General features: G+C 44.8%; 1 protein-coding gene across 1 annotated transcript; it reads left to right on the forward strand.

The window, feature by feature from the left end:
- Positions 1-817: 817 nt before the first annotated feature.
- On the forward strand, positions 818-2,918 carry LOC115541308 (zinc finger protein 239). Its single transcript, XM_030352992.1, has 2 exons — positions 818-1,410; positions 1,928-2,918. Exons 1-2 carry the CDS (start codon positions 1,299-1,301, stop codon positions 2,830-2,832), a joined length of 1,017 nt encoding a protein of 338 aa, XP_030208852.1. The 5' UTR covers positions 818-1,298; the 3' UTR covers positions 2,833-2,918.
- Positions 2,919-21,785: the final 18,867 nt, after the last annotated feature.

Genomic DNA, 21,785 nt, shown 5'->3' on the forward strand with positions numbered 1-21,785 from the left:
ATCCCAATCAGGCAATGAAGTGCTGCATTTTCCAGGTGCTCGTGTTGCCCGGTGTTCAAAATGTTTGGGCACCCAGGAAGTGGGTGTGGCTAAAAGTATGGGTTAACGGCAGAGAATGGGTTAAAGTATGGGTTAACGGCAGAGAATGGGTTAAAGTATGGGTTAACGGCAGAGAATGGGTTAAAGTATGGGTTAACGGCAGAGAATGGGTTATGGAGCATATCGGCTGCTACCTAACCGATTGCGAGGTTGTTGACATGCAAGTAACTGAAAGGTTTTGTCGTTTGTGATCGCTGTGTCTCATGACGAGACGCGGTTTGCCGGCACCGTGCGTGATACTCGACGTTAACAGATGGATGCGTGTTGATCAGTTATGTGTTGCGGGTAGTAGCGTCATATGTACGTGAAAAGGAGGGGCTACCTTTTCACACTGCAGTACACAATTAAAACCCTCTGTGTCAATGTTGCATACACTAATTTAAATTTTTTATTGCATGTACACTTCCTCCTTTTATGCAAACAGTGTAGCAAAACAATTGCTTGGCCTTTTTTTTTTTCTCCCTCTGCAGAAGTCTGCGATGCCTTTGGAGACCGTAGCACGCAGCGCGGCGCCACCTCTGAGAGTCTGGGTGGGGTCGCCCCTGGCTCCTCCCACATGTCCAGTCACAGCGGGGAGCTGAAGATCCTTAGCGTCTACGGTAAAGGGGAGGGCCCACTGGCGGTTGAAGGCCATGACACCCTCTTCACCGCGTCAGAAGTGGAGGCCCTGAACTCGCTGTCTGCAGACCACAGCGCGGCCAAGAGCCTGGAGCGCGGCGAGCGGCTGGTCTGCCGCGAGGAGCTGAGTGTGCAGGTTGGAAATCATCTTCTTATTCAGCATCCAAATGAGAGGCTTCCTCTGTTACAACTCCAGCACACACCCTTATAAAGCACACTCCTTTATCATTGAATGAGTCGTAAATGTAGCCTGCCTATTGCCAGACCAAGCTCAATCGTAGATTGCACTTTGGTTTGGGGAAGCTGCTGTCATTGTCTTCAGCACAAGAGGCTTGATCAACTTGTTCAACTGACTCTGTACGCAAATGGCTGCTTGCCGTCGCTTCCCTGTCGTCATTGTGTTAAACCAGCCAATAGGGCGCCAGGGGGAGAAGCCAACTTGGTGATTGGCTCCTCCAAAAACGTATCGGAAGCAGAAGGAAATGAATTGCTCTTCTCCAGACCCTTCTACAGGGCGAATTCAAATCGCCGGCAGAACAGGCTGTCTATCGTAGGTGGGGATTAACATCTATTCTGTGCAAATGAAAGAATATGTCTTGTATGTGTTTCCTTCTTTACGTGGAAAGCAGCAGACCCCAGACACCATTTCAATCAAGGTCGAAGAGGATATTGGTGGAGGCATGCCCGCTGTAGGTTAGTAATACACATTGCATCCATGCAAGCAAACTGACCTACCAACTGAGAATGTACTCGATTCTAACTGCGCTGAAAAGCCTGGTCCTCTTTGGAAAAGAATCATGACTAAAGCCCTGCTAAAACACAAGGACTACTATACAGTTTATAGTAGAATGATTTCCATCTTCTTCATGGCAGGTGTCAGGAATGCTGAATCCGCTCTGATTCCCAGTATAACTACAGTATTGGTAAAGCAGGTGATCGGAAACAACAGATGACCTGCGTTGTGTCTTGATGACCTCCCCACATCCTTAAAAGGCGGAGACGTAGCGGTGCCTTTTCAGCTGGAGCCTTTGACCCTTGACCCCCCGAAGGGGAACAAGGGAAATACATAATAAACAAAAAGGCGTTACAAAGAAAGTGTCAAAATATACTTCTTCCAATACATCAGTGTGTAAAAGTACATGCTGTATCCCTTTGTGCAAATAATGAATTAATACCATTACTTTCTCTGTCTTGGTTTTCCTCCATGAAGAAGACGGCAATGACATCAGAGACCGTAGCACGCAGCGCGGCGTCACCTCAGAGAGTCCGGGTGTGGATGCCCCTGGCTCCTCCCACATGGCCAGTCACAACGGGGAGCTGCGGATCCTGAGCGTCTACGGAAAAGGCGAGGGCCCACTGGCGGTGGACGGCCATGACACCCTCTTCATCACGTCAGAAGTGGAGGCCTTGAGCTCGCTGTCGGCGGACTGCAGCGTGGCCAAGAGCCTGAACTGCAGCGTGCGGCTCGTCCGCCTTGAGGAGCTGACTGGGCATCGGGGTGGCCGCAAGGGCCGGCCCGGTGTCTTGGGTGGAAAGGTTATTCCCAACAATGCCAATATGATCGTCCACATGAGGACACAACCCGACGAGAGGCCGTACGGGTGCAACCAATGCACGAAGCGCTACAGTCATAGGTCCTCCCTGAGTTTCCACATGAGTTCTCACTCCGGGGTGAAGCCCTACAAGTGTGACCAATGCATGAAGCCCTTCAGTCGGAAACAACACCTGAAGATCCACCTGAGAACGCACTCCGGGGAGAAGCCCTACAAGTGTGACCAATGTACAAAGCTCTTCATTCGGAAAGACAAGCTGAAGAGCCACATGACGACTCACACCGGAGAGAAGCCCTACAAGTGTGACCAATGCAAAAAGCTCTTCAGTAAGAAAGAGAACCTGAAGAGCCACATGAGAACGCACTCCGGGGAGAAGCCCTACAAGTGTGACCAATGCGCAAAGCGCTTCAGAAAGAACACAAACCTGAAGAGACACATGAAGACTCACACCGGCGAGAAACCCTACAGGTGTGACCAATGCACGAAGCACTTCGGTCAAAGTGACCACCTGAAGAGCCACATGAAGACTCACACCGACGAGAAGCCCTTAAGGTGCGATTAATGCACGATGCGCTCCTCTATCCTCCATTTTGAAAAATGTGCTGCCTTTTGCTTCCTTTTTTCATGATTAAAACGCTTTCAAACTTATGATTCGCTTTCTGATTGTATTTTTTATAAATTGTCAGTGTGATGAAGAATACATATTTCTAGGACACTTCTGACTGCGAAATATTTGATTAAATTTTAGAGCTTGATCATGGGAAGATACAGGCAGCAAAGTTACCAAGCATTCGCTCAATTGAAAATGCAAACAATCTTAACGCCTTAGAGAGGACAGGAGTTATCTCTAGGTCCAAGGAGAATGTAAATAAATTCCTTTAATTTGACTCGTAATTATATAAACAGGGTTTATATCATTTTAATACAATTGTATATTAAAGTTACTCTTGGTATTTCTACTACTGTCATGACCGTTGCCTTTGTTATTACAAAAAGCCTGCAAAGTTCACTTGTGAAATAGACTGCAGTTAAACCCCACATTATACATGATTGTGTTCATTGCACTTACCTTTTGGCATGTCCTTAATGCCAACTACCTCTTGTTTTGACTTTCTAATCGTTCTCTTTCTACTGCCATTATTTTTTAGTTCATACCTTGTATTGTATCACAATCGGCAATCGTGGTTGAAGAGGATCCACTTAAAAAGGTCCCTGGTTAAATGTCTAGATCTCAGTGATGGTTGAGTCAGTTCATGCCGGTCCTCGCTCTAGAGTGCAGCATTATTCTGATAGGACAGAGTCCGAAGAATCCTAGCATTGGTCACCCTTCACTCCTTGTTTGCAGTGGTGGCAGGTGATCAAATTTGTGGGTGGGTCGCAGTAATGGACGGGGGGGGAAACATTTTGAATGTGGAACATTTTATTTCCGCTCTCTCAAAAAAATAAAAATGATCATGTGTAATCATGGACTAACATGAACAAAAACACAACTTTTACATACGGTTAGACGGATCGATTAATAGATTCATTCAATCAACCTACACCAAATAAAATTAAGTCCAGCAGCTTTGTTTCTGTTTTGTATTGTAGGCTACTTATCCAACCACATCTAGCACCTGTTGTAGTGTCTTGCAGCACTGGCATCTATGTCGAAACAGCAAACATGCCTGCTGTCAGCAAAATGAGCCTTCCCACTGCATCTACAGCGGTGTTAATTTAGTTGACTAAGACTATGACGAAAACTAAATAAAAAGTCAGATATGACAAAGACTGCGACGAATAGAACTGACTATAGTCGACAAATAATAGAGAAGCAATAATTAATTATGTGTGAAAAAGGAGATTTTTACACATGTAAAAGACATTGTCAATCATGTTTTTAATCAGTGCTGCTGTAGTCATGTTACCTAATTTATCATCCTTAGATATATCAAATTTATCCTTCAGGATATACTGTATCCCATAACTCTTCCTTTTTCAAATGTTATATTTACAAAATGGAAGACGCCCGACAGCTGATCTCGAAGACGTCGCCCGTCAGAAGGCAATTCTCGCTGAGGAGTACAAATGGAGCGATATTGAAAACCTCCCCAAACCCGACAAACTTGTGTTTGAAACATGGAATACCATTCCCGACACATATTTATTACATTTATTATTTTAGGCCCAGAGCTGATTTTATGTGCGTTATTTTCAGGCCCAGAAGTTGATGGCTCAGGTGAAAAAAGAGAAGAGGATGACAGCACGCTGATGTATTTATTTTATTGTTTTTCATTTATTTCAAAGTTCTGTTAAATATTTTATTAAATGTTCTATGAATTTTGGGGAGGTCTCAAATATGCCTAGATTATTCTTTGTTTAATTTATTTTAAAGTGGGCTATTAAATATTGTATTGAATGTCCTATGAATTTTGGGGATGACTCAAATATATTTTCATTTAATTCAAAGTGACAAGCTATTAGTGATTTTTTTCTTCTCCTCACAAGTGTTTGGTGTTTTCTTTGTTTTATCTGGTAATAAAAGTTACAAAATGTCAACAATTTCCTTTATTGTCATTCATAAATGCAACAAACTATAGTTTTTATGCATATCATATAACTATATATTATACATTATAAGCTTTGGTATCAAATATGTTTTGTGGCTCAAGACACATTTAATTTGGCGGAAGAGGAACAAAAATGGCTCTTTGATAGAAAAGGTTGCAGACCCCTGCTCTGCTCCTATCTTGTGCATTGCCAGGTGTAGGGTCCATGGGGTCAGGATGCACCGACGTCAAACTTAGGCTGCAGTATGTTGGGGGGAGATGCGGCAATATGTCACAGCCACAGTTAAATAAATTGAAGTCTGGCTCTCAGAAGATAAGGTAGAAAGACAGGGAGAGAAGACAAAATGAGGGAAGTCAGGTTCTGACTAACTTAAGTAAGTAAGGTGAGCACAAACATTTAAACAAACCAGATGAAACCCTTTTCTTAACGACCTCCTTTATCGTTGTTAAAACTAACAGAGACAACCAAAAGCAAGGGCAGACAATAGGCTACACTTTCAAATGATGAGGCCTTGGTTATTAAGGCGTAGGATAAATCAAATGTACGGTTGGCTAATATTGCAACAGCAGGCTACTGATCTGAAGCAAGCTATTAGTAAATTAATACTAAGCCTTTATTAGGCTACATGATAAAGAAGAAATAAAATACTGTGTGCAAGGCATTATAACAGAAACATAAATAAAAGATATTGTGGCGACTCCTCCTGAGTCGGGGCAGCGCCCCAGCTGGCCGGAGGTGTCGGCACGAGGGCCTGAGGTGAAGGCCTACCACTCCCAGTGGGGATGCTTCCGGCTCCACAACGGGGTGGTCCACCGCAGCTGGCAGGACCCTAGGGGTAAGAACAACATTCTACAGCTGTTGGTGCCCTGTGTGCTCCGTCCCCAGGTGCTGCAGCTGGTCCACGGCTCGGTGGGAGCGGGGCACTACGGGAACGCCAAGACCATGCATCGCCTGCGGGGGCGGTTCTACTGGCCGGGCTGTCGACGGGACGTGGAGCTGCATGTCCACTGCTGCGACACCTGTACAGCGCAGAAAGGGCCTGCCCAGCGTTCCCACGCCCCGCTCCAGCAGTACCTGGTGGGAGCACCGATGGAACGGGTGGGGGTCGACGTCCTGGGCCTGAGGCGTATGCGCTGCCGGATCAGAGCACCGCCACCACCGGAGGCTGGTGGAAGAGATGTTTGCCCGTTTCGGGGTCCCTGCCGAGCTCCACAGCGACCAGGGGCGGAACTTTGAGTCCCAGGACTTTGGGGGAGGAGGTCTGCCGGCGGCTGGGGGTGCACAAGACCAGGACGTCGCCACTCCACCCCCAGAGTGACGGGTGGGTGGAGCGGGTTAACCGCACGCTGGCCACCCAGCTCGCCATCCTCACCAGCCAACGGTGGCAGCCCCTGGGGGGGATTCAGCGGCCTAGCCGTAGGCGCCGGGCCCCTGGACACCTGAGAGACGACGTGTCGGGTGACAGGGTCGTCGTCGGGGACGACTGACCCCTCAGGGGGGAGCTTTGTGGGGACCCCTCCGGTGTCGCACTGGGGATCCTGGGAGTTGGTGTTGATGTTCACAAGAGGGGCTTTTGTCGTCCTTGTTTTGTTATTTGGTTAAGTGGGGTTGGTGGGTTCGGGGTGTTATTTGGTTAAGTGGGGTTGGTGGGTTCGGGGTGTTATTTGGTTAAGTGGGGTTGGTGGGTTCGGGGTGTTATTTGGTTGTGTGTAGTGAGTTGTTCAATGTTAATATGTGTGTTTATCGTTGCAGTCGTGCGGTGTATGGGACGCAGAGCTACAGTTGACTTAAGCCTGACTCTGTGTAGGCCTACTTCTTGGCCGCCGCTACAATATTCATGTTTAGGTTTTTATTTGAATTAGAAGGGATTTAGGATTTGCCAATGTCCAGCAGGTCACCCTAAAATTGACTAGAATGCAGGAAATCACATCTTATAAAAAAAAATAAAAGAGGAATTCGCAAGGACAGCTACGCGTCTTTCCCCGATTTCCAACAGCTGCCGTAGCCACGATAACAAGCGACGCATTCGTCTGATGGTCACCAGTTAACGCGGTCACGAGTTGAACTGAAAAACCGCACTCCATTTTCAGACGTTCAGCAAGTCCAGCTCTGTATTGGCCCAAGTTGAGGAAGCAGTCGTCGGTCAAATGTTTGGCGCAGACTGGCGCATTTCCAGAGAAAATAAAATCAACCCACTGGTCAGGTTCTTCAGAGGCTCGGATGAAGGAACTAAAAGTAGACTTTTGTGTTAATTTGCACATCTGAACACTGAGCAACTGTCATGCTTGCAAGCTATGATGTCCCTCCAGGAAAGAAGCTGAAGCTGAGCTCACACGGTCGTAGCTCATTTTCTCATGGGTGGTCGGGACAAATTCTCTGGGCGGGCAAAGCAGAGAAAGGGGAGGTAACCTTTACCCGTATTTTTTATTGAACTTGTTGATGCAAAGTGATCCTCAGGATCCTAAGCAAGAAATACAGGCTTGATGCAAATAATACCTTGTTTTCTTTCCATAATTTTTTTAACCCTTCTGCATTGGTTCTTATTGGTGGTTTGTTGAACTTACAGATTCCTCTTTGATGAATGACTAAAAGAAAGCCAAGAGGCCGTTTATCAAAGCCAGGCTCTGTTATTGCATGTGGAACCACTAGGGGGCACGTGCACACGTACATACACACACACACACACACGCCCAGCCATTCGACAGAGACGCAACTCACGATCAGAGTTAAATGGTAGCCTACTACGAAGCTCACTACGAAGCTTCGCTGCTCGGACCCCTAATAAGGTACGTCCAACCTGCCTTATTCTATAATTTAGGGAATTAACTTTAATTAATTTTACTCTGCAATAACTTGAATGGAACTTCAGATGTTTGGGGATAAGCAGCACAGCAGTCAGGTAGCTATTTAAAGCTATGATAAACCAAGTATTTCGTTTATTTAGATAAAGCATTATGAAAAAAGTTTGCATGCACAATAAAGCATACAGATGAATTTGCCGCACAGCATTTTCATTTTCCCTCTGTTTATGAAACCTAGAAATCCCCATCCAAATCTATTCTCTTGAGTAGAGGCAATAAAAATGCGATATACGTGGAAGAGAGACGGAGGAAGGAGAGGAGAAAATGATTAGGTGTGTGTGTGTGTGTGTGTGTGTGTGTGTGTGTGTGTGTGTGTGTTTTAAGTTAATCTTTGGTGTGTACCTATGGTGTGTGCGTATATATATGGTTTGTATCTATATTGTGTGTGAATGTGTGTGGTGGGCGATGACTCCAGTTCAACCAGTGAACGAGTCTCTCTGGTCTCTTTGATGAAAGCTTCCTTCTCACTCCTCAAAGGGCCGTTCAGGATGCTGCCAAGTTACGGTTGCAATGGAGACGGTATCTCGCAGAGCGCTCAGAGAGCAGATGTTCTTGTGTGGTAACATCGCCCTCTGCTGTCCACATCCGCTCACTACACACACAGGGACGCAAGATCACAGGTGACTTCCTTTTCACCAACTTGACATCACACACACACACACACACACACACACACACACACACACACACACACACACACACACACACACACACACACACACACACACACACACACACACAGTAAGGTGAATTGAATGAAGACCTTTTTCGTTTAGAAGTATGAATCTAAATCAGTCAAATCAGACTCATCCCTTTAATTAACGGGACAGAAATACAGCCAAAGAGTGTATCATACATAAGGAAAGTGTGGAAATAGTTACATCTTATAAATATCTGGGTACCATTTTCGATGATCACCTTAAGTTTGATGTAAACACTGAGGCTATTGTGAAGCGAGGGCAACAGAGAATTCACCTTCTCCGCAAACGAAATTCCTTTTCTGTAAGTCCTGGCTGTCATCCTCTGTCGTTTTTATCAATCTTTTATTGAGTCTCCTGAGCTTTTCTTTAACTGCTGGTTTCACAGCCTGACAGTAAAAGACAAACAGCCTGAACAGCATTGTCAACATCTGTTCTAAGATCACCGGAGTTAAACAAAGGGACTTGAATTCTTTCTGCAATCGGCAAATCATTAAGAAAGCAGCAGGTATGTTGGCTTCTTCTGGTCGTGCTCTTAAAAGTGAATTCTCCGTGTTGCCATCAGGGCGTCGCTACGCTTCACCTGCTCGCAGAACAAACCGCCAATCCAAGTCGTTCAACCCCTCTGCAATTCTACTAAAGACTACTAAACGCTCCGTAGTTGTGTATGTGTATTTGTTGTTTGTATGTTACTGTGTCTGTATGCAAGCTGCTCAAACAAATTGCCCCTAGTGGGATAAATAAAGTTGTATTGTAAAATGAGGGCGGTCATTTAAGATCTAACACAGAGCTGAAATAGCCTCGCACTGTTACCAAGTGCGACCAGAGGGCACCAAACCTGCATTGAGTTTTTCTAATTAGCTCCCCTGCCGCAGCTCGCCTGCCAAGTGGTTTTCTTAATCAGTTAATTGGTTGCATCTGGTGCGTTTCACTTAAGAGGGAGCCGGACAGTACGTTGGAGTCCTCCACTGTTTGGCAAAAGTCTGTTGTGACTTTATTTGACATCTCTTCCTGTTTCACAGGTTAAAGACTTTGAAGTAAAGAGGAGCATCTCTTCTGAACCTGATGTGAGTAGAATTGTGTGGCAAAGCACAACTGACGTGACTTATATGTTGAATATAATTCACTGATAATGTGTGAAGGAAATCTGGGATTGTGGTGGTTTAACTCATTTGAAATTTAAATAATGATTATACCTGAAAGTAACATTTTAGAGACTATACATTCAATCTTGTCAAAGTAGGAGGTAAATCACTCCTGACTAATGACAGTCAAATAATTAGTATAACTTATATTAAAAAGCTGGATTAGTTAATTATCTTAATCATTATTTAAAAGTTTGATTATCCCAAAAGCCATGAATTTGTATTGTCATTCATTCATCTGATTTAATGGAGATGGTAGATGTTGAACTGTGGGACATTGCCCAAGTTTGGGGACCATAAGTAAACTGTTCCTTCCTTCAAAGGTCTAGGATGGATATTTAACTGCAGTTCTGTGAGTATCCCAACTTAACCATCAAGATGAACTGCAAACTGTAAGTCATAAGTTTCTCATTAATATTGGGCACATTGATGTATTTTGGCTTCCTGGTGAGTTAACCCGTTACCTGAAGGTTGATTTGAGTAGTAAGGATGTTTTATTGGTTCATGAGTTACTTAGGTGTTTGGTATATATTGGTTTTAATGATTTGTTTAAAAGGTTACAGGCTCCAAGTTATTGTTGTAAGCTGGAGTAATGGTTTGGGTTCTGATGTCTTCAGTCTTCTTTCCAGCTGCTCTCCTGAGCTCTGCATCTTCATCACATGAGCGTTGCTTTACTGATGAGGGTGTGATCTGAGTGAGCAGAGGTGCATACTGGGATACAGAGCTGTATGAAGTCTACAGGTCTGTAGACGCGCCCCCTCAGGGGAAACCAAGTGTTTGAGAAACCGTCGTGACGTCAGTTACATGGACTGGAATGCTCTTTAAGATGGAGACAGGGATTCAGAAGGAGAAACACCAGGGGGAGATGAGGGGACTCCTCATCTCAACGGCAAAAACACAACTTCAGTCTGACACAGAGAACCATGGAACACATTCAACAGTCCCCGCCAGGCATCCTGACTCCTCAGGAGCAGTTTCATTACCAAGAAGGTCTTATTTGGGGCCATCCCCAGATGGATCCTGCTCCTCAAGTGCCACCCCCCTCCACTGGGTGGTCTTCTGAACAGATGACCTCCTTCCTGTCCTCAGGCTGACTAAAGCAAAACCGCTTGCATCTGTGAATGCTCCTCATTCAGGAAACCACTGGACTACAAAGACATGACTTCATAGAAGTCGAATCAACCTTGGAGACATTTTGGAGACGCCAAGCATAATCCATCACCAATGTGGGACGCCACTGAAAAATGTTGTACATCATTTCCTTCTCTGGAGGCATTGGTTGTTCTGTTCTGGGTGCCCTGGCAGGAGAGCTGGGGTTGGATGATGGAACGTTGTTTGGCATGAGGTTTTTACCCTGCATGATTGTTTGGCCTTTTATGGCTCGGTGGTGTGTGTGTGTTTGGGTTTGACATGAGATGGATGATTTTTGTGCATCCCTAGGGTTCTACTGTGTGTGTGTGTCTCCCACTCACACCTGGCATGGGGTTCTACGTGTGAATCCTTGGATCTATGTGTGTGTGTGTCCGGCTTGCTTTGACAGTGATAATGTTCATATGGAGGTCTGTGTGATTGGCTTGGGATATCGGAATGGTCAAATAAATCATACCTGATGGACGGCCACATGTTTATTTAAAGGCATCCAGTAGACATGAAGAGCCCAGAGCGACGCTGCGGAGCGAGATCCAACACACTGGGCAGGAAGGAGAGTATCCAACTCAAGGCCAAAAGGATGCAAGCGGCGTGTTCAGATCAGTGACTTCAAACTAGGACTAAACCAATCAGGATCAATGGAGGATGGACACCTAAAGGAATTCCAAAAGGAAAGTCTGACGTTGGAAAGGGACCTAAATGGATATTCAAGATGACCTTCAGACCTGTACTGAGACGGCTCTTCCTACCTGGCTGGATTGATGGTGAGCCCTGTGGATCTTGTCTTTTTCTCAGTTGCACGTCTACTCAGGCTGAACTGTATTTGTTTCGGACAGGACTAGCTGAACGATTGGTTCCCTTAAATCAGAACCAATCTGGGAACTCCAACTAGTGCGCTCTTCGAGCTGAAGTTGTGCTCTTCAGCTGAGGAGGTAAGGAAACCCTCACTGAGGCTTCAAGGTGTAAAGAGGAGGATGTTTCAAAGTGTTCCATGGTACTCTGATAAAGACCGTTGTTGTGTTCCACTGGCTGAGAGGAAGAACCCTCACATCTTCCTCTTGGCCTTTCTCCTCTGAGAATCCTGGCGCCATCTTGAAGGATAATCCTGCTCATGTAACTGATGTCACGACAGATTCTCAAACACTTGGTTTCTCCTGAGGGGCGTGTCTATAGAACTGAAGACTTCAGACAGCACTGTATCCCAGCATGCATCTCTGCTCACTCAGACCACACCCCCATGAGTAGGATGAAACGCTCTAGTGATGGAGATGCAGAGTTTTATAAGTAACGAGGGAGCAGACGAAGGTGATTAGAACACAATGGCATGTCAGGTCTGTAAATCTTTAAACCATGAGGATGGTTGGATAGTTCAGGAATTGGGCTTCTTTTTATTATGGGCAGTCCTTTCGGTCAGATGCCAACTTCTCACTGGACCTTTACATGTGTTGGCTGGCTGGCATGATTTGCTGTTGGTGATGAGTCGGTCAGGGTGACGTTGCAGGGCTATGGTCGGCTCTCTGTGAGCTCAACGTTTAGATTTGCTCTGTATGGTTTGTACCCTGAATAATCTAGATAATTGTAAAATGTAGACACGGTTTTGTATTGAATGATTTTAGCTTTAAAGTTGTTGTGAGACGTACCTGGTAGTTTTGGTTCTTACGTTTTTGAGTGATAACTTGTACACACTGGGTGCATAATAATGTAAAGGTACACTGAATAGTAGTAATGACCAACAGCAACAAACGGATCTCCTCAAGGTAAGTCTGTTGGCTGTGTTTTAATGAAGATCATCGCTGGACTTCAGGATCTTCCTCCGCTCAGCTCAAGGTGAGGCGCTGGTTCTGTTTTTTCTTTGGTTGGTTCCGGCCGGAATGTTCGGATTCCGGTCGGACGGTTTGTGCTTCCTGCCGTGGAAGGTTCTGAGTGCGGTCACTTGATTTAGTCCCAATGGTTAGCATAGAACGTTGTAGTCTTGACGACCATAAGAAACCACCTGGCAGTTAGTTGGACGGGAGTCCCCTGAGGGAATCTGGCAGAACGTTCTGGATTGTATTTGCGTAACCTCGAGCCGTTGCCAACGGAAACAATTTTTTCAGTTGTTTCCATCGGGAATTGTTTCCCCTTATCTTAAACAACTTAACTTTGATATTTAATACATACTGACACACGTACGTCGTACAATATGTTGATAATTTCCGATGGTTACGGCGTACTTTTAACCACAATGACGTGACCGGACTCTCGCTGCGTACAAAACAGCGTTCTATTTGGGGCCCATTTTTGACATCGGAGAAGGCTGAAAATCATTTCAAGGTGGAAGACAATTTGACATTTCTTCAACGGAACCCAGCACCTGAATATGGCTGAGTATATTTGATTTAATATTGATACTGCTTAGTGTTCTTTGTTACTTCAGCTTTTGTACGTTCTAAAAATCTGCTGTCATTAATTGCCACAGAAGTTAAACCCTACCAAATGGAATGATGCTAAACAACGACTTTGGTGCCGAGTTACCAACTGGATAATATCAAAGCTAAAATAATGGCCGTCCTTCCCACATGTTACTGTAGAAGATACTATAGAACTGTACAAGGTTAAAAAGGTAACGTGTAGTTTCTCCCAAGGTGTCTGCCTCCTCACCCAGAGCCAGACCTCCACCTCCTCACCCAGAGCCAGACCTCCACCTCCTCACCCAGAGCCAGACCTCCACCTCCTCCCCCAGAGCCAGACCTCCACCTCCTGTCAGAAGTCCTCCAGAACAGGTCAGTGCTCTGTGTGAGTAGAGTCTTCTCAGGTCAGTTTCAATGCTTGGGCTGAACCACTTCTTTTAGCTTATGGACTGCTCTGTCTTCATTCCCAAAAACGGCATGCTCATGTCTGGTCTTAAGTCTTTTCTAGCCTTGAGTTATAAAATAATAGTTAAATTAATTGTGTAACTCGGTTTCGGATGAGTCAATTAAGTTTATTGTTGGGTAAATGCTGATATAAACCTCCTGCTGTAGCTGAAAGGTGAGGCTGAGAGACTGGGGACCGGAGGCTTGTGGTGCCAGGATGGACCAGAGACTGAGGCTGGAGACCAGGGGCCTGCAGCACCGGACCAGAGGGTAACCATCACCAAGCTCATCTGAAACTCTAAAATCCACAGTAGTTTAGGTCTGGTTTTGATCATCTTATGACTTTAAATTATTGTAGTAATAATAGCCATTATTGTTACGAGTGCTGCTTCGACCGTAGTGGACGAATTGTTGAACGTGACATTCTGCAGACGTTGTCTAATTTAAGTGTTTAAATTTGTCTTCCATTTTACAAGTGAACCTCAGATGCAGGAGGTGGGGTGTGTTGCGTCCCCAGGTGATTTACTGCTGAGACCAACTGTGTTTGTAACCAGACCAAGAATCCATGGCTGAAGGAGCTGATGGAGGAGCCGTGCTGAAGGAGTTGATGGAGGAGCCGTGCTGAAGGAGCTTTTGGAGGAGCTGATGGAGGAGCCGAGCTGATGGAGGTGTCGTGCTGAAGGCCCTGCCTGGTGGAGGCCCTGCCTGGTGAAGGACGTCTGTCGTGGGGTAGATGGAGCTTGACTCTGAAGTGATCATCACACTCACTGCAACTTCTCGTGGAATACTGCTACCACATACTACCGGCGTTTGTACCATATATACCAGATGACTACATCTGTTTTACCACATGTTGAAGCAAGACTTCCGCTGTTTGTTCCAGACCAGGACTCTGTCGGAGGAGAGCTGCTGGAGGACGACTAGGAATCGACCAACAAGGATTCCTCGTAAGATTGTATTGACTTTACATGGTTGACTTAAAGGGGAATATACAGCTGTTACTTTGACATGCGATAACCAACTACCGCTGTGTTTTCTTACTAGAACGTGTTTCTGGAGCGGAGGCGAGTTGGTAGGGGAGCCGCAAATCTGGAGGACGACATCACTCTACCAACCAGGATCCTCGTAAGTTTGCATAAAATAAACAGAGTGGACTTGTTGTAACGCAGGATTAGTTTTTCCAGTTAAAGTTACGGCATACTACTGTGGTTGTTTACCAGACGAACTACAGCTGCTACTTTGTTACGCGCCATTAGAGCCCAACTACTCCTGTGTTTGTGACCTTACATTAGAAACAAACTACTCCTGTGTTGGTTACCTTACATTAGAGACAAACTACTCCTGTGTTTGTTACCTTACATTAGAGACCAACTACTCCTGATGTGAGTAGAATTGTGTGGCAAAGCACAACTGACGTGACTTGTATGTTGAATATAAATCACAGATAATCTGTGAAGGAAATCGGGGATTGTGGTTGTTTAACTCTCATTTGAAATGTATGCATTGATTCTACCTGTAAGTAACATTTTAGAGACTATACATTCCAACTTGTCAAAGTAAGAGGTAGATCACTCTTGAGTAATGACAGTCAAATAATTAGTATAATTTATATTAAAAAGCTGGATTAGGTAATTATCTTAATCATTATTCAAAGGTTGGATGATCCTAAAAGCCCTGAATTTGTATTGTCATTCATTTATCTGATTTAATGGAGATTGTAGATGTTGAACTGTGGGACATTGCCCAGGTTTGGGGACCATGAGTAAACTGTTCCTTCCTTCAAAGGTCTATCATGGACATGTAACTGCAGTTCTGTGAGTATCCCAACTTGACCATGAAGTTAAACTGCAAACTGTAAGTCATAAGTTTCTCATTACTCTTGGGCACATTGATGTATTTTGGCTTCCTGGCGAGTTAACCCGTTACCTGAAGTTTGATCCGAGTAGTAAGGATGTTTTATAAGTTCATGGGTTACTGAGGTGTTTTTATGTTGGTTTTAATGGTTTGTTAAAACGGTTACAGGCTCCAAGTTATTGTTGTAAGCTGGAGTAATGGGTTGGGTTCTGATATCTTCAGTCTTATTTCCAGCTACTCTCCTGAGCTCTGCATCTTCATCAAATGAGTGTTGCTTGACTGATGAGCGTGTGGTCTGAGTGAGCAGAGGTGCATACTAGGATACAGAGCTGTCTGAAGTATACAGGTCTGTAGACATGCCCCTTCAAGGGAAACCGAGTGTTTGAGAAACTGTTGTGACGTCAGTTACATGGACTGGAAGGTTCTTTAAGATGGAGACAGGGATTCAGAAGGAGAAACACCAGGGGGAGATGAGGGGACTCCTCATCTCAACGACTAAAACACAACTTCACTCCGACACAGAGAACCATGGAACACGTTCAACAGTCCCCTCCAGGCATCGTGACTCCTCAGGAACAGTTTCATTTCCAAGAAGGTCTTTTTAGGGGCCATCCCCATATGGATCCTGCTCCTCAAGAGCCACCCCCTCCACTGGGTTGTCTTCTGAACAGATTACCTCCTTCCTGTCCTCAGGCTGACTAAAGCTGCACCGTTTGCATCTGTGAAGGCCCCTCATTCAGGAAACCACTGGACTACAAAGACATGAATTCAGAGACGTTGAATCAACCTTGGAGACATTTTGGAGACGCCAAGCATAATCCATCACCAATGTGGGACGCCACTGAAGAATGTTGTACATCATTTACTTCTCTGGAGACATTGGTTGTTCTGTTCTGGGTGCCCTGGCAGGAGAGCTGGGGTTGGATGATGGAATATTATTTGGCATGAGGTTTTTACCCTTCATGATTGTTTGGCCTTTTGTGGCTCAGTGGTGTGTGTGTTTGGGTTTGACATGAGATGGATGATTATTGAGCATCGCTAGGGTTCTACTGTGTGTGTCTCCCACTCACACCTGGCATGGGGTTCCACGTGCATTTCCTGGGTTCTGTGTGTGTGTGTGTGTGTGTGTGTGTGTGTGTGTGTGTGTGTGTGTGTGTGTGTGTGTGTGTGTGTGTGTGTGTGTGTGTGTGTGTGTGTGTGTGTCCGGCTTGCTTTGACAGTAATAATGTTCATACGGAAGTCTGTGTGATTGGCTTGGGATATTGGAATGGTCAAATAAATCATCCCTGATGGATGGCCACATGTTTACTTAAGGGCCTCCAGTAGACATGAAGAGCCCAGAGCGACGCTGCGGAGCGATATCCAACACACTGGGCAGGAAGGAGAGTATCCAACTCAAGTGTAAAAGGATGCAAGCGACGTGTTCAGATCAGTGACTTCAAACTAGGACTTCACCAATCAGGATCAATGGAGGATGGACGCCTAAAGGAATTCCAAAAGGAGACTGATGTTGGAAAGGGAACTAAATGGATGTTCAAGATGACCTTCAGTCTTGTAATGAGACGTCTCTTCCTACCTGGCTGGATTGATGGAGAGCCCTGTGGATCTTGTCTTTTTCTCAGTTGCACATCTTCTCAGGCTGAACTGAATTTGTTTCGGACAGGACTAGCTGAACGATAGGTTCCCTTAAATCAGAACCAATTTGACATGCGTAAACCAACTACCGCTGTGTTTTCTTACTAGAACGTGTTTCTGGTGCGGAGGCAAGTTGGTAGGGGAGCCGCAAATCTGGAGGATGACCATCACTCGACCAACAAGGATTGTAAGTTTGTATTAACTAACAAAGTGGAAATAAAGGGCAAACTACATGTTTGTTACCAGACGTTTGGGGCCAGGCTTGCGCTCTTTGTTCCGGACCAGGACTCTGGCTGAGGAGAGCTGATGGAGGAGCCAAGACTCTGGAGGACGGCATCACTCTGCCAACCAGGATCCTCGTAAGTTTGCATAAAGTAAACAGAGTGGACTTGTTGCAACGCAGGTTTAGTTACGACATACTACTGTTTTTGTTTACCAGACAAACTACAGCTTACATTAGAGCCCAACTACTTCTGTGTTTGCTACCTTACATTAGAGACAAATTACTACTGTGTTTGTTAACTTACATTAGAGACCAATTACGTTTATAACCAGACCAGGAATCTGGAGGACTGATGGAGAAGCCGTACATCTAGAAGGCAAATCCTGAGGACAACCAGAGCTCTACCATCAAGGATTCCTCGTAAGTTTGCAAGATCTGGACATAGTGGACTAGGTAGAGGGTTGGGGCTTCAACTCTCAAACCAATGTTACCGGGTTCAAGTCCTCAGAATACAGTGATGCGTCCTTGAGCAAGGCGCCCTAAAGCCTGCCTGCTCCTTAATGACTTAACTTTAGTTCAGAAAATGTTGCATCTTTTGAATATTGAACCTAATCAATGTCCTTGTTTGGTCCGGGCAGACACACCTGAGCTGAACCTCTCCTGATCCTGTTTGGTCGGGGGTAGAATCACCTGAGCTGAACCCGCCCTGATCCTGACATCCTGCTGGTCCCGTCTCCTCAGTTCATCTGCGCCTCGTCCTCCAGATGACCTGCTGAAACTCAGCGGTCTGAGGCTGATGGATCAATGACCTCCAGTGGGAGTGGTCTTCTTGACCTCACATGTAACCGTGTGCTTCCACACGCCTTTCCCTCACGTCTGTCACTAACCTCACTACTTCACTACTCTCTACTGCTTCCTCTTCCCCTTCCTTCTCTGTGGTTCGAACCTTTACACGGAAGGCGCGTCTTCCTGCCCTCAGAGGGTTCAGCGTTAGGGTTGAGAGTCAGGGTTTAGAGTCAGGGACAGAGCTGGTCAGGGAGGACTGCTTTAACACAAACCTCTTCACTTGCTTTCGGAATGGTGGTGACATTTTGAAAAGATTCATTCGGGAAAATGTTTTCCTCTGCTTCCCTTTACAAAATTGTATTAAACTTCTGTCAAGTGTTTTTTTTATATATTAAAATCCCACATTGACTTCTACATGTTTGGTGCGGTTCATTTATTTGTCCTTTAAATTGGTTAATGTCAAGCTAAACTCCTGCAATACATTTATTATACATGATTGTTATTCAGCAATGTTCACATAATCCATTTAGTAAAAATGTGAAACCTCCATATTACTACTAAATTCATGTATTTAACAATGTACATACTGCCCTGCAGGCCATTCTCTGCTACTACAACACGTTCAATCCACCAATCCGTCTCGCATCAATGTACTATAGCTACGTTGGTTCAAACGGAAAATGTAGTTTGGTGTGAGACTGTTGTCCAGCAGAGGGAGCTGTCATACACCTTAATTATACAGGAAGGTCTGTGTATTTACATTTTAAAATGTTCATGTGCTGGTCTAGTTTGTCTGCAAATAACTCGAAGTGGATAAGCAGCACAGCAGTCAGGTAGCTATTTTATGCTAAAATAAACTGCGTATTTTGTTGATTTATGTGAAGCATTATGATTTTTTTTTTTCATGCAAATTAAAGCATATAAATAATTTTGGCATTTTCATTTTCCGTCCGGGCTAAGCCCCGGATGTTCATGAAACCTAGAAACACCCCTGAGGTCGACGGTGTTCCCATAGACGGGCCGGACGTCAGGTGGCGGAGGACGGGGTCCGACGGATGGCAGGGGGCCACAAAGGGCCTCCAACGCCCCCCACTCCAGCTCACACTTAACCAGTATCCTGTGTACTTATACTCACACTGAGCCAGTATCCTGTGTACTTATACTCATACTGAGCCAGTAACCTGTGTACTTATACTCATACTGAGCCAGTATTCTGGGTACTTATACACATACTGAGCCAGTAACCTGTGTACTTATACTCACTGAGCCAGTATCCTGGGTACTTATACACATACTGAGCCAGTAACCTGTGTACTTATACTCATACTGAGCCAGTAACCTGTGTACTGAGCCAGTAACCTGTGTACTTGTATTCATACTGAGCCAGTATCCTGTGTACTTACACTGAGCCACTAACCTGTGTACTTATACTCCTACTGAGCCAGTAACCTGTGTACTGAGCCAGTAACCTGTGTACTTGTATTCATACTGAGCCAGTATCCTGTGTACTTATACTGAGCCACTAACCTGTGTACTTATACTCATACTGAGCCAGTAACCTGTGTACTTATATGCTCATACTGAGCCACTAACCTGTGTACTTGTGCTCATACTGAGCCAGTATCCTGTGTACTTATACTGAGCCAGTATCCTGTGTACTTATACTCATACTGAGCCAGTATCCTGGGTACTTATACTCATACTTAGGCGGTGTCCTGTGTACTTATACTCGGTGGCGTCACAAGGCTGTTTTATTCGGGGCTAAAGCGCCGGATATTATTTAATTAGCCCTGAATATAATTTTTGGGTAAAATAAATAAAATAAAATATTTTTCTCTCTCTATATATCTATATATATATAGATATATATCTATGCATATATTTAAGCAATAGATCATGCCAGGCTGTGGTATGTGCTCATTATACCACTGTTAAGGGGCGGTGTCCGGCCCCGACGCGCAGCGGAGGGCCGGCGACCTCCTTAACAGTGGTATAATGAGCACATACCACTGACTAAAGTGATCTGTTGCTTTTATACAACGGTTACTATTATCGCGAAACGAAAGTCATAGACACACTACATTTAAAAAGAAACCAAGAAAGTCAAAATAGCCGTTTTATTAAAGAATACAAAAAAGTAGTCCCTCCTGGCTGCCGCTATGCATCGACGGTCGCTATGCAACACACTTTAGCGTCCCTCCGAGAGAAGGCTCCGATAGAGCGGTTCGCCGGCAATTTATCCTATGGAGCAGTTCACTCGCCGTGTGCCTAAGCTTTCGTTAGTCTCTCCTTCGCCTTGCTCACTCCCGGAGTAACAACATTTACACGCTCTCCATCATCCAACATATGTTTTACTTTGTAACTGTTTCTACTTCCAGGCGCGGAGTGATATGCAAACTTTCACAAAATGATCGGGCGTCATAGCAGTTATGTATACGCTCATTATATAACAGTTGGGAACCAATCAGATCGCTGGATTTAGGTCCCCCGTTGTATAAATATACATATATATATAGACCCACTTCCATTCATTTTACTCTGAAATAGATTGAATAGAACTTTAGATCTTTGGGGATAAGCAGCAAAGCAGTCAGGTAGCTATTTAAAGCTGTTTTTTTGTATGCCCCAGGGCATTTTTTGTATGCCCAAAGTCCCGGATGTTTATGAAACCTAGAATCGGCTGCGTCTCTTGCGGCGGCGGCGTCTCAAGAGACGCAGCAGCTGTATATGTGATCAGTCTTTTAGTGCCTTGCGTCGGCTCCATACATGGCTCAGGAGGACCACAGGCCAAAGCAGACTCCAGCAGCTGTGATGTCCATTGCGAAGGAGTTGCTTGAAAGAATTGAACACCAAAGGGTCATTGAAAGGTTTGCCACCCTCAAAGTGCGGCGACATAGATTTCTTGGACTTTTTGGGTTGACCTTTTCATTCTTTTTTTTTTGCTCTTGATGTGAAGCATGTATTATTATTAATTATTGATGACTTATATTGGTTTATGAAAGTTCAGATAGGTGTGCAACCAAGTAGAATAGAGATGGCCATTCGTAAATAATTAACAGAAGATTTGTTGTCCAAGTCCCTTGTACCTAGTACTTTGTTCAATGACAATAAAGTTGAATCTAATCTAATCGAATGACTGTTGATACAAAAGGAGGCACTTGGAGTTAACGGTCAGGAAAACCAGCTGAGTGAAGCAGGTTTTGTGTTTGTTACAGGGGGCTGTCTGTGTGAACTGGCACAATAAAGCTGGTGTTCTGGAAAGGGCTAAAAAAATATAGAAATAATCCGTATTTTGGAGTTAGTTGAACCAATGTTAAAATGAAAGTTATTTTTTGACATATTTTCGTTTTTGTGTGGAAAAAATGGTGGGTGGTGGCAGTGGGGCTCATTGGGAGCTCATCACCCCTAAAGCTCTGACCCTAGAATCACCCCTGCTTCTAGTCATTCTTGCTTTGCTTGAATTCTGGAATAATTTTGGGGGGGAGTGCATGAGGTTTGGTCAGAAGGCCTGATGTAGGCTAGATTGGATGGAATGCGTGTTGTGATTTGAGAACAGCCAGCTCATAAGGTGATGCAGCGTTCAGCTGTGCAGCAAATATATATTTATTTTTCAATCTTGACGACTTTTGTAGTGCTGTGTGTAGCCACACCTTTGGCCCTTCTGAACTTAAACACGCAGTTAATATCCTTTCATAACTCCTCTTGTTTATGTTGGTAGCTTAGCCATGTCATGTCACGTTGTCAACATTGGATACATGGAGCAGAACATAGTGGGTCATG

Source organism: Gadus morhua, chromosome 4, assembly GCF_902167405.1.
Source record: "Gadus morhua chromosome 4, gadMor3.0, whole genome shotgun sequence".
Taxonomy (NCBI): Eukaryota; Metazoa; Chordata; class Actinopteri; order Gadiformes; family Gadidae; genus Gadus; species Gadus morhua.